The sequence below is a fragment of the Lissotriton helveticus genome, chromosome 9, assembly GCF_964261635.1.
Source record: "Lissotriton helveticus chromosome 9, aLisHel1.1, whole genome shotgun sequence".
NCBI classification, from domain to species: domain Eukaryota; kingdom Metazoa; phylum Chordata; class Amphibia; order Caudata; family Salamandridae; genus Lissotriton; species Lissotriton helveticus.
Genome location: NC_136070.1, coordinates 815666897 through 815680785, shown reverse-complemented (window position 1 = coordinate 815680785; position 13889 = coordinate 815666897). Strand labels below are relative to the sequence as shown.

The 13889-nt window shown below is 43.7% G+C and overlaps 1 protein-coding gene across 4 annotated transcripts in view; it reads right to left on the bottom strand.

Annotated features, from left to right (window-relative positions):
- Positions 1 to 13889, bottom strand: part of MEIOSIN (meiosis initiator) — a 2162440-nt gene that overhangs the window by 1601442 nt on the left and 547109 nt on the right. For 3 of the 4 annotated variants that reach the window (XM_078660969.1, XM_078660970.1, XM_078660971.1), the window contains exon 3: positions 2647 to 2779. In XM_078660969.1, coding sequence (XP_078517095.1) covers positions 2647 to 2779 — 133 coding nt within the window. Of the gene's footprint in view, positions 1 to 2646; positions 2784 to 13889 lie in introns of all 4 variants that reach the window. The other variant, XM_078660972.1, reaches the window with a different exon arrangement.

Genomic DNA, 13889 nt, shown 5'->3' with positions numbered 1-13889 from the left:
GTAAATAATGAAAATGAGGAAGAAAGTAAGGAAGGGAAGTGAAAGAAGGGCAGAAAAATGACCGGAAGGCAGAAGTGGATTTATGGCAGGAAGAGAAAGATTAAAACAAAAAGGAAGAAAGAATTAGGGATGGAAGATCTACGGAAGGAGCATAAAGGAAATGAATACTTCAAACACAGAAGGAAAAAAAGGGTTAATGTTGTTAAAGTAATGCTTTGTTTTTGAAAGTTTATTAGGCTTTTAAGTATTGAACAAAATGCTATTTTGGCCACTCATGGCACCATCATGGGACAGCACAAGACACAGGGCAACTCCAGAAATTACAAAGTATACCATTTCAGGTAAGGGTGGTGTATTTAATCCAGGTACTACACTACAATTCACCAAACAAGATTTTAATGGTGTACACATGTTTCTTAATCCAGTGCTCATGATAGTGTCAGGCAAGGTGTCTCACACAAGAAACATGAATGGGGTGCCCTAAAAACATAGAAATGTCACTCAAATGCGCACTGCAAACTTGGCTGTTAAGCCAACTACATCCCATTCTGCAGAGGTGAGCTGGGTAATCCCATTACACTAAACATCTTGCTTAAGGAGCGTGCTCTCCGTTTTTCATTTCTGGTTTCTAACCCTCCCATTGCACTTTATGTACTAATCCCCATATTGTCCCCGTGTTTATTTGGGGTGTGTGGTAGTGTCTTTTCTATACCATATAAGCATCAAGGCACATTCAGAAGACTCACACTTGGAGGAAGTTGAACCATAGCATTTACCCTCTCCATGGTCTTCTAGGATTTCTAAAACACTAAAATGCATCGTACAAACACTGACCATGTTGGGTGTGGACAAGGGGACCAGTATTCTCTGTGCAAGGGGAATTCTTTGACTCATACTTATGGTTACATCTAAATTAACTTGTGATGGTCTAGCTAGTCATATGATTATAATACCTTCATTGGCTTCATCCCAAATAGTTTCAGGGAGAAAAATGGAATTACTCCTGAGGCCGGGCTTACATCCCCCACTTGCAAAAAAAAGTAACATTGTGGGGAGCCGCGGCCGAGGGCTAATAGGTCAAGGGAGCCACGGGTTGAAAAAGTTTGGGAACCACTGATACAAGCTCAAAAATGTCTGCAGTTGTATTTGCACACAGCAGTGAAGCAAGTTGAAGGCACATGGACAATGAGGAACATCCTGAGTACCAACATCCATGAGAAAGATGTGTTAACACTTTCGACATATGCACATTCAGAACGGACATTGGATTCTTATTTTGTGTCATTACAAGTAACCATACATTTGAAACTTTGGCTTTTACACATTCAATTGCAGCAATTTTTTAGATCTACAAATAATCGTTCTACTCCTGGAAGGAGCTGTAGGTTACGTGGTTATGAATTTGAGCGCTTGAAACACATCGTTGGCCTTTGTCCAAAACCGTTAAACTACAAAAGAAGTACGGAGACGTAATTTCTTAGAAGCAAATGTTAGAACAGTCAAGGAGGCAACCAGGGCCTGCTATTCCCTGCAAACCAATTCTAATTTATCAGGAAAGGCATGAAATGTCTGGATTTAGCTCTTAAGACGATCCGTGTATCTAATAATGAATGATGATCATGAACTAATTAAGTCACGATGATGATTTTTAAAACACTTTGTTTTGACTCACAGGTCTCATTTTATTGTATATAAATATTTTAATTGCTGCTTAAAATCACAATTCTTTTTACTGTAACTAATTTGTTTAAATACAATAGAACGTTCTCTACACACACACACAAGAACAACTTGGCCTCCTGCTCCCTGATGGCCTGTGCCTGCATCTGGTCATATGAGTAGCAGGCTCCTGCATCTTAGCCAGATCAAGACACCAAATTCAGATGTGAGGATCCAGGAGAGACATCAGCTTGCAGAACTTTCAGCGAGGGCTTGAGCCTTGAAACCTTCGAAGTCACTGCTGTTAAAGTCGAGAAAATGTTTTACCAGTGGAGCACCTAAGAGAGCTTTATAATTTGAAATACACACATTGATCACCGCACTATTACTCTTTCTGAGTGTCAAAACTTAAATTACATACAGTAATTACAAACCACGTGGTATCATAAATTTCAGCGGAGGTGTTACAGCATCGTAATGAGGGACTTAGGGCCTTATTTAGAGTTTTTGGGACGAGTGATGTGATGGATATCCTGTCTACCTTATTACAAGTACATCAGAATATAATGCACTTGTAATAAGGCACACTGTCAAGCTTTTGAAGGTAACCCCTCATCCAGACTCTAAATCAGGCCCCCTTAGTGTTAAGAATGTTACTGTTGTCCTTGTGAGGACCTCTGCTGCAAACATATTTTTTTAATGGGAACCTCAATATATATCTGTTAAATGATATTTTAAATTATGATATAAACATCATGATCGAAAAGCTATTTCCCTCATTACTGAGACTGCGTTGCTTTCATCTTTCTCTATCCCACTTCAGCCTTTAATTCCCTTCTCTAGTCTGTTCATTCAATGTCTTCAAGGAGTATCCTACTACAGTTTGTAGTTGTCAAGATTCTTTTTTCTACATAATTATATCATGTAATTTGCTCAAAATCAGTACATAGATTTTTTGAAGGCCCGTCCTTCTGATGTTTTACATACCCTCCTCACATCGCCGCTCTCCTCTTCGCTTGCCTTTATCACCTCGGTGCTTCATCTGAAGAAGAGCACGTGCATCATGAATGCTCCTCTGAAGATATTCAATATAGCACAGGACTCGTAGAAGAATCTCTTTCTGCCTCAAAGAAAACATATCAGGAAAACACATTATGCTTATGCACAGCAGGTATACAATCTTTAGCTAAAGTTGGAGGGTTGCACACAATAGACAACTTTATTATGGATATCATACAGTACACAAAAGTCATTCAACACTGGTTCTCCACAATGAGTATCTATTTAAATTCATAAGCTATGAATACATGCTTAGTGCGAGGGCACGTTTTCAAAGGAAAAAAGCAAAAAGCATTCCATTTAGATGATAAAATGCTTTCTAAAGGAAACTTTTTATTTTTTAATGTTTAATGAAGTGCATTTCAGCAAGCAAAAAACACACAAATGAAATTAAAAAAATGGTTAAAAATATATTCACCAACATTATTGGCCAAACCACCTCTATTTAAAAGTTACAAAGTAAAACAAAGCAATTTCAAAATGCATAGTACGCATTTAAATGCTATTTATTTTTGCAATAGCATGGGATACTATCATGTAGGCGTTGCAAATCTAGCTGCATTTACGGGTACAACGCAACTTAAGTCTTTATATACATACAAGCCATGTTTCTAATGTACTAAAACAAACCAGATATCTACCAGAAATTCAAGGGTAAATTCAATCCAGATCAAGAGTATGAATGAGCAGTCAATCTTCTTTTGCATGCCAAGATCCCTCATGGGAAGTGTGAATAGTGATCATAGGTCATGCATTAAAAATAGGGAACACAATGTAATAACCATAGACAATCAATATTGCTCACTTCTGGCCCTGCAATGTGCAAATACACCTTGACCCTTCTCCAGGGGGAACAGTCCAGCCTGAACTTCCAGGTCAGGTCATTCCTCAATGCAATCACAAGCAACCCAAGAATGGTTTCTCTTCAGTCTGGTGTAGCTTAGTTCCAATGAAACAGTGAGTACAGGACCCTCTGCAACATGCCTTTGCACTATTGAGTCCATGCAGCAGAGCTGAGTTAAGGTGTGCCTTTTCTTTCATGTTACTGCCTTTCAAATGTAGATAGGAGGCACTCTAGTGAACAGAGCAGTTGATGTTGACATTCTTCATGTAGAATGAGAAGGTACATTTCCCTTTAAAGGACAGTTAGCGTTTATTATGCCAGTACACTATGGCTGCAGTCACCCATTAAGCTATACTTTCTGAAGGGATTTGTATTGTCTAAATAGAATCTCAGACATCTTCTCACATCCAGGGTATGAAGTGTTCTTTGTGCAGCATTAGCAGGATTCTTGAAAAATGTTTTAGGAACTATTGGTTCATTTAAATTAAAGTATGTCGGCGCTTCGGGGATAAAATGAGGTTTTGTCCTTAATAGGACTTATGTCACTGCTGAGATACTGTAATGAGGCCGGGATGGACGAATGGTGAGCAACACTAACTGCACCATTAGGATACTGTATACTTCTGAGGTTCGAATACTAACAGATTTAACGTTATGTATTCAGACTCCATCACTTACACACTTATACTTTCCCCTAACAATAGATAGAATAATTACTTGGTGACATGTCAGGTTTAATGGAGATCTTGGTGGGGAGAGGCTATATACTATGCAATCGTTTGTTTTTCTTTTTTTCTTCTTACCTTCTATTTTGGCATTGGCACAGGGGAGATTCAAAGCCTCGACTATAGCACTCTAGACATATCTCAAAAATTAACTCCAAATGCTCTTACTTGTTTACTGGAATGACTTACTGCTGTGACAAGTCTTTAGGGGGGACATTTGAACTACCTTATCCCGCCGTGAGGGCAACGGCTTGTGCATTCTCTGACAGCGTGTCCCAGCAGGCGCTGTGAGGGGAACGGCAGCTCGGGAACACCGCCCGCACCGACCACAATCACCGCGGGGCCGGAAGACTTCAACATCCAGGTGCCCCGGCGGTCAGGTCGCGTCTCTGACGCCAGCACTGCACCCGGAGGCGCCAGAAAAGGACGGAGCGGCGAGCGCTTCACTGGAGGACATTTGAACTACCTTATCCCGCCGTGAGGGCAACGGCTTGTGCATTCTCTGACAGCGGGTCCCAGCAGGCGTCGTGAGGGGAACGGCAGTTCGGGAACACCGCCTGCACTGACCACAATCACCGCGGGGCCTGAAGACTTCAACATCCAGGTGCCCCGGCGGTCAGGTCGCGTCTCTGACGCCAGCACTGCGCCCGGAGGCGCCAGAAAAGGACGGAGCGGCGAGCGCTTCACTGGGGGACATTTGAACTACCTTATCCCGCCGTGAGGGCAACGGCTTGTGCATTCTCTGACAGCGGGTCCCAGCAGGAGCCGTGAGGGGAACGGCAGCTCGGGAACACCGCCCGCACCGACCACAATCACTGCGGGGCCGGAAGACTTCAACATCCAGGTGCCCCGGCGGTCAGGTCGCGTCTCTGACGCCAGCACTGCGCCCGGAGGCGCCAGAAAAGGACGGAACGCCATTCGCCCCGCGAGTCGCGCGCGGGAGCGCCCGGGCTAAGCCCGGGACAAGGGCTGGGCAGTCTGTGGCAGGTTAAGGCTGGGCTGGGCCATAAACCCTGGCCCGAGGAAGCTGGGTTCTACTCTGACCCTACTCAATGAAGATACAGTGAGATTTATCTTAGTCACGTTTGTGATACATGGTTTTAATTTGCATCATAACACATATCTCCTAATTGCTAGTGGAGGTGCAATATTTCTGAATCCAATTGGGGATTGTTTGACTGTAAGTAGTAATATGTCATCCTTAAGTGCTCCACCTGTTCTTGGTACTTTGGATAACTACTTAGTAAAAGTGGTTAAGAAGATCAATACTGAAAGACGACAGTCCTTGGGGTTAAGTAGTGAATCTCTGCCACTTATCATGTGTTCCCCTTCCTCGGTCGGCCTTGATCAAGGCGATCGTAGCGTTAGTGACAACAATGACCCCCTTGTTTTGGAATTGCCTGAACCGGTTGAGTTGGACTTAGAGGTTTTATCAGATCCTATTGTACAGGATCCTCCAACCCCTGCACCTAGAGTGGTTAGACAATGCAGAAAAACACAGTTGAAACGCATAGGTACCCGTTCAACAAGAAACAAGACAGCCACACCCACTACACCTATTAAAAACCTAGAAAAGGCGGATGATACATTAGTAGGACCCGGCACCATTAAACTGGATGACGAACAGCTTAAACAACTAGTGGGCCTTATTGATTTAAAGATAAGGGGCATTATAAAACCTTTAGTGGCTAAATTGGACCGTATGTCCGCTGAAATAAAAAGATTGGGGGGTCTTTTGGACAAACATAAGGGAGCACCAGGTGCGCCTGATGGCGCTCCTAGTTTAGGCAAGGACAGCAGTGAAGGTCCGGTCACACCCCTAGTATGTCCTGCAGTACCTATAGAGTCTTTGGCTCCTTTAAACATCCCTATTCAGGTCCCAAAAGTGACTGGTGCCACTTTGAAGGTTAATGAGGGCCCCAAGGTCCCAGAAGGGAGATCAGGCACTCACCCACAGCCCCTCAAGAAGAGAGGGTTAGCTTTAAATTTACCAGTCGAGGCAAGCCCACATACTATCATTCTGGCAAATGTTCCGAAGATCAAGGAGGGTCAAAATGAACATTGGTCTTCAATAAAAAACTGTTCTATCTCTCCAGTAAAACAGATCTGGGAGAATACCTGGATGATAACATCTTGATGGTTAGAAGGGTCCCTTGGGTGGGCAATACAAAAAAAACCTTAGAGGGAGACTGTGTGGTCGTAAGCATTAGATCCCCAAGGTTGGTCGAGGACATACTGAGACAGGCGGGGTCATCTAGAATCGAAAATGATTATGTAAATCTTCTCCCACTAGGTTTCTTTTATCCACCACCTCAAACTAGGCAATTAAATAGTAATTTAGGTAAAAGGAGACTGCCCTATGAGTTTGCGGTCCCCGTTTTAAATAGATTTGATACTTTTTCAAACCTGGATGACAATGAATGACTAGGAAGCCAAGATATCAATCTTGCTCCTCTTGTCGCATCCACTGTCCCTGAAGCCACCACAACGGTAGATTTCACAGGTTCCAGGGATTTCAATACATCCATAATGGCAGAAAATCCAGGCTATCAAGACCGCTCTCTAAAATTAATGACCTGGAATGTAGCTGGTCTTAAAAATAAGATAGATGATCCAATATGGAGAGAGTCCATTAGTATGTATGATATAATTGGCCTTCAGGAGACGTGGGACACGGGTGACATCTTGAGCCTGGATGGATACGCGTGTTACCACATTCCTGCAGTCAAATCTAACATGGGGAGGGCGAAGGGTGGCTTGGTTATCCTAATTGCAGCCACTTTTCAAGGGGTACATACGCAGTTAGATACCGGTTCACGGAATATCCTGGCTGTACAAATCTGTGTGGGGTGGGTAAGATTCTAATTATTAATTTTTATAACTCGTATGATAGAGTCACCACGACCGAGCACCTGGGTATATTAAAACTGTTTTGGGAAAATTATAGGGAGACAAATGATAGCCATTGTTTTCTCGTAGTTATGGGAGACTTCAATATCCATGGATGTCCAGACAAGTGTCCGTCCTTAGATCTATTCGGCCCTGTTGAACAGGGAGATGTTCATTTTGAACATTCTGATCAGGGCGGTCTTCTCGAGATAATTCTGGCAGACAATGGTTTGATGCTCCCAACATTGCGGGACAAGGAGATACCCACATTTAAGGGGAATGGTTGTCACTCATTCATTGATAATAACACTGGGGGATAGGATTTTTGAATATTCGCCCGTGTGGTCACACTTCAGTGACCACAATCCGGTAGCTCTGAGTCTGTCAGATCTGGCCTTGAAGTCAATGACAGCGTTAAATAGAATGGACAAATCAGACATTCGCCCGATAGATCAGGCCCGCAGACTCAGATGGAGTAAGGTTATACCGGGAGATTTCCATTCTAATCTATTTTCCACAGTAGGTTCTTAGCTGGAAACCTGTCTGAACCTGAAGGCAGAGGATGATGAAGTTTTAGCGGCTTACTCAATTATCTGTGCCCAGGTTTCTTTAGATCTTAGTCAAACAGGGAAAGCCAAGGTACCGGCTGACCAAGGCTGGTTTGATCACAACTGTTCAGCAGCTAACCAAAAATTAAAAGCTGCCTTAAATTGCAAACCAGTGAACAGGGCCATGGTGGCCCTATTAAGGAAAAGCTATAAAAGAGCCCTGGACATAAGAAGACGGGAGATCAGGGTAGCTGCGTGGGAAGATCTAACCTCAGCTGACGTGCTCAGAAATAGTGCCAAATTCTGGCCCGTCGTTAATAAACCTTTTTTTCAGGACTCCTGTAACGACCAATTAGATTGTGGTATCCAGGAACAGGCGTGGTGCTCTCATGTTAAGTCAGTTTATGAAGGGGGAAATAGCGGGGAGGGGAGTATAGCGACCCCTTCCCTAAATCTCTATACTTTAAAGGTATCTGAGCTAGAGGTAACAGAGGCGATCGGGAAGATGACTAGTAATAAGGCTCCGGGTCCCGATGGCGTCCCTGCTGACCTCTTCAAATCCGATGTCAAGACATGAGCTAGAATTCTAGTTAATGTTTTTAATAGGGTTTCTATGGCCGATATTCCGGACACTTGGTCCAAATCTGTCATAGTACCGATTTTTAAGAAAGGAAACAGAGGAGACCCAAGTTGTTACCGCCCCATTTCCCTTATCGACGCCGCAGTTAAAGTGCTAGGGCGAGTGGTCCTTGGTAAATTAACAACTTGGTTGGAAGACACAGAAACCCTTTCATGCTTACAATATGGGTTCAGGAAAGGTCGAGGCACAGTAGATCAGTGCCTCAACCTTTATCTGTTAATAGGGAAATACACTATCGCTAAACGGGGCACCTTGTATTTGGCATTTATGGACCTTTCCTCGGCCTTCGATCGGGTGAATATTTCCAAGCTCTGGGAACTACTCCTCAAGTTAGGAGTTGACAAAAATATTGTGTATTTTCTTGCTGACCTACACAGGGACCTTACAGCCACAGTTAGGTACGACCGCCTGGGAAATAGCACAGGCAAGATCGCGATCATTAATGGTGTAAGGCAGGGCTGTATTTTAGCCCCCTTACTATTTACTTTATACAATAATGAACTAGGGGTCACCCTAACTGAGGCATGTAAAGATTTACCAAGGGCCGGTAAATTCCCCATTCCGGCATTATTATATGCCGACGACGCGGCATTAATAGCACGTACAGCTGTGGGGTTGCAATGTCTTTTAAATTCATTTTCTAGTTTTATGATGGGTCTGAACCTAAGTGTAAATTTTCCTAAATCTCATGTAATGATTGTGGGGAGTAAATCGAAAAAAATTAAGACAATGATTTGCGAAGGACATGTTTTATCCAGGGGGACTACATTTCCCTATCTGGGGGTAATTTTTGATGATAATTCTACTTGGTTACCTCAGTTAGTTGCAAAACGAAATGCTTTCGCCAGGTCCATTTTGGCAGTACGGGATTTTGCTCGTAAATTGGGTGTGAAGCCTATGGAAGCAGTGTTGAAAATCTATGATGCTAAATGCACTGCCATAGCGATGTATGGTGCAGACTTGTGGGGGTTAAAAAATGTTAAGGCCTTGCAGGTGATTGAGGATACATTTTTGAAATCCTTGCTATGTGTTCCCCAGTCTACCTCGGGTTACATCGTTCACCAAGAGTGTGGGATTGATTACCTGGAGGATCGCATTGCTTTAGCACCGCTATTGAAGTGGATCTCTATATGGCTGAACCCTGAATTGGAGCTGAATAATGAAATTCTGAGGGACTGTCTATCTTTGGATCATGGTCAATCTATTCCCTGGCTGAATCATATTAAAAAATTGGCAGCAAAATTGGGTCGACCGGAATTATATCACTCCCCGGAAAAACTGTTGAAAGGGGACATCAAATGGGTGAAATATACATTTAAACAGTTGGCATCTCTGGATAGAGAAGAAAAAGAACTATGTAAACCATCTGTTAGGGCTCATCAAATGTTAATCACTACCTGTGGCATAGAACCGTATTTGAGTGTGGTCAACAATATGCACCATCGATTTCTATTGACTAAATTTAGACTGAACAAATTCCACCTTCTCCTTACTGATCGTTCAGGATGGACTAAAGACTCGGAGCTGGAAATGTGTTCCTGTGACGGCTTCTCAATTAAAGACACTATGCACTTTATCTTTTTTTGTAAACACTTGTGTCCTATTCGTAGAAAATGTATTATTCCCCTTATCAAGGACAAGGGCTTTAGACAAGATAAACCTGTCTACCACATGGGAGATCCTCAATGTAGCAAATTTTTTATCTATTGCTTTGAGACTGAAGAGGAAAATTAGTTGGATTGATTGCACATAGTGGTATTCATAGGCCTAGGTCTCAGAATTTGGTTTAATTCTCTTTTTAATTGGCTTTCGCCGGTTTTTATCCCTTTTATCATCATATTTATAATATACATTTTAAATGCACTTGATTCTACTGTGATAAGGTTTGTTAATTAATGTCTTATTGCTTAACCAATGTCTGACTTCGATGAATTTTGTAGTACACTTTTATGATTTTTGCAACGAACCGAATAAAGTATTTTGACTGACTGACTGAATCTTTAGTGAAAATGCAATAAAGTTTGTGTGAAACTGTAGGACTATTGTCGCAAATCTGCAAATAGGGTTCCTCAATTGCAAATGCTTGAACTTCACATACTTATTTGAGGACGTTAAGGCTAAAAGTAAAGCATTTTTCCAAGAGAGGTATTTTTATTACATTTTGTGCATTCCTTCAAAGGGATTTTGCATGAGTTGGGAAAAGTACTATATCGAGATGCTGGACACCTCAATGGTGGAAAGGTCCTAAAAGTTAATTTAACAAATTCTTTTATGAGTATATTGGGCAAAAGGGATGATTCACATATTAGTTGCTTGGTTGAAGGGACCGAGTCAAACCTACTCCTATCGACCTCTGCTCCTATCGACCCTAGCCGTGCAGAGGTCGATAGGAGTAGGTTTGACTCGGTCCCTTCAACCAAGCAACTAATATGTTGTCCTTGCGTTAAAGAGCCTACGCCCTGCCCGTTGAAGCATCATAGAGTCCATAATTTAGTCTCTTTTTTCACTTTTTCACGTGCTCCTTCATTTTATTGGGCATAAATACCACTGGCTATTTGCCAAGAGGTACACAGGGGATCAAGAAAGGGTGTGCTTTTTAGGGGGCACACACCTTCTGTCCACCTGTTTTTGGTCCTGAAGAATACCGGGCGAACGCCCTATTGGTAGAAACATGTTGACCAACCAACACATACACATATAGAGATCTCTTGGTCGTAACTCCCCTACCAGGATCTCGCCCATCACTCTTTTTAATATTGTTCAGTTGCTCCATAATAAAAATTATATTTTTGAGTACAACCAGGACAATTTTTAACACCAAGTATTCTTCACTCATGGGAGACTCTATGTCAGGACCGGAGGCTTCGGATTAGACTTTTTCTTTCCACACTTTATTCTCCAGCAGCCATGAGTAGTTACAAAGAACACACCAGAAACCACATTTCCCAAGATGCTCCGGGAAATGACAAAAGAAAACTTTAGCAACAATGTCCAATCACAAAGCAGGGGCCTCAAATGACTTCTCCCGAGGATGCTCTACCATCTTTCTTCGCTCCAGCAGCATCAAGGTAAGTGCCTAGTTTTTCTCTGTTTGCATTTGCTGTGGTAACGGTGAAAAGTGTTTTAATTACTGTTTTTTCTCACACACGAGTATGTATGAGTATACACGCTTGAATATTAATACCTTTGTAAGGTGACACACTTTATGGTTTGTTAGTGGACGCAGGAACGTAGTTTGTTTCCTTTGTGGCTGCTCTCTCTCTGTGACGGGCTCTACCCACGGGACAGCCCTCCCGCCACTAGTGGACCACACTTTTTGTAATCTTTGTACTCAACCCCCCCCCCATCAGCGGCCGGCGAGTCGTTCTTCCGCTTGACAGAGACGCAGAGTGACTTGCACTGCTGTTAATCTGCACTGCTTCAGGCGGGGGAAGATAATTGATATATTTTGTCAGCACTTTATTAATTGTTTGATAAAACCTACGCGGAAGCCCTGCCTAGAGCTTGACACCCATGAAACGGGTAGGACTACCTCTTTACTCGATATGGGAACAGCTCAGGCAAATTACAAACCCTCAATATCAGAAGGGAGCAGTAGTCCCAGGCCTCAGGCCATACATTTTAACACCCTAAGGGTCTATAATTCAGTACAGGGTAACCCCCCTTTATTAAACCCTATCCACCCATATTCCTTCAACCTTAAGGAACTATGGAAGATTTTGAGGATTATTATCAGGAGGAAGAAGAGGTTACTTACCTACCCATAGATGACCATTTCTGCCACGCTATGGACACCTCCGTCCTCAAGGCGGTATTCTCAGGTGGTAGCGTCCATGGAGAGGAAAATAAATCAGCTTCAGGCCCATTGCCAACAACCCCTCATTCTGAGGGAAGACCTATCTGGGGCTCATGACCCCGCACCTCCAGGGCAGCCTTCCACCGCCGCCACGGACCCCAAACGTAAGTGTGTCGAAGACACTGGGGTAGACACGACGCGTTCGCCATCTTAAAGAAAGCGTTTATGCACGCCCAATCTCCCTTAACCCCAAATTCCCCCTCAGAGGACCTGGCAGGACCCTCGGGATACCCTACCTATGAGAGATTCAGATCAGTTCCCTCGGACAGGGATGGCAATTCAGGTAGGTCATGGCGCCCGGCAAAGGCAGCTCAAACTCTAGAACCCGATGCAGGGAGTGATATGCTGAACCGGGATGAACTTCTACACCCAAGGTCAGCGTAATGGACTCAGCCCCTAAGGTAGCAGCATATATGGCTGCCAGGCTTTGAAAACCTCCTGACAAAAAGGTAAGAAGCTGCCCCTGAGCAAAATGCCCGCGACCGGCCCTGGAGGGAAAAGTCTTCCCAATGCCGGAGGTGAACCCAGGGATGGCCACCTTTCTGGCCAAATTTATCCGTGTCCCAAAGAAAGGCATAGACTGTTCCTGGAGGGCAAGCCAGGACAAACTCCTGGACATGGCGGGTCCCCTGGCAAAGAGTCTAGATATGGCGGAGGACGCTAAGTCCTCGGGCACGCTCACTTCCCCAGAGGCCCTCCCTAGCGGGGCGCAGAAGGCGGTCATTTTTCTAGAAAATGCAAATACAGCAATTTCTACGGAAAAACGCAGGTTGTTGTTGATCAAAATAGATCCTAAATTTGGGGAGCTGGCCACCTCCGAAGCTGGACCGGTGGTGGAGGGTAATCTCTTTGGGGGACCCCTTTGTAAAGGAACTAGGTACATTTGTCAATACATTCAACTCCCTTGGCAAAGCCCAAACATCAATTAAGCACATCTTCACAAAGCGTGTTTTTAGCGCAGTCGGCTGTGGCAGGGGGCGCTCCCTACAATCAAGCCTCCTACAAGTCCGCGGAGCCACGCAGAGGACAATGGCAGGACCCTAACAAGTTTGGGAACTTCTACTTTACCATACCCACGCCGTAGAGGCGGTACAGGAAGAGGAAACGGTTCCTACAGTAATCAGCATGGTGAGAGTTCAGAACTCGGGGGAGATACAAATAGGGGGCAGACTTTAAGTTTTTGTCCACAATTGGGCCTCTCCAACATCGGACGCCTGAGTCTTACAGACAGTGCAAGACTTCCAGATGGAGTTTTTCGACTATCCTACTCAATTGGTTTGTCCAAAACCACTTTCCTTTCAGAGGGAACAGATGGAGTTAATAGACAGGGAAGTTGCATACCTCCTGAGGAAAAGGGCCCTCCACCCACAGGTAATCCTCAGCAATATTTTCCTGGTGGAGAAGCGGGACGAAGGTTATCAGCCAGTGATAAACCTGAAGGAGTTCAACGAGTGGCTCACCTAACGCCACTTCAAAATGGAAGTTATCCACCTCCACAGGGACCTTCTACAGAACCAAGACTGGATGGTCCGCCTGGATCAATTCATCTTTAATCGATCACAAAGTGTATTATAAAAGCACACAAATAACAACAATATATTATAAAATCCGGAAGTATAAAAGTGCAGTCACAATTTACCATACAGGAGGATTTGATTTTCTTCTTCTG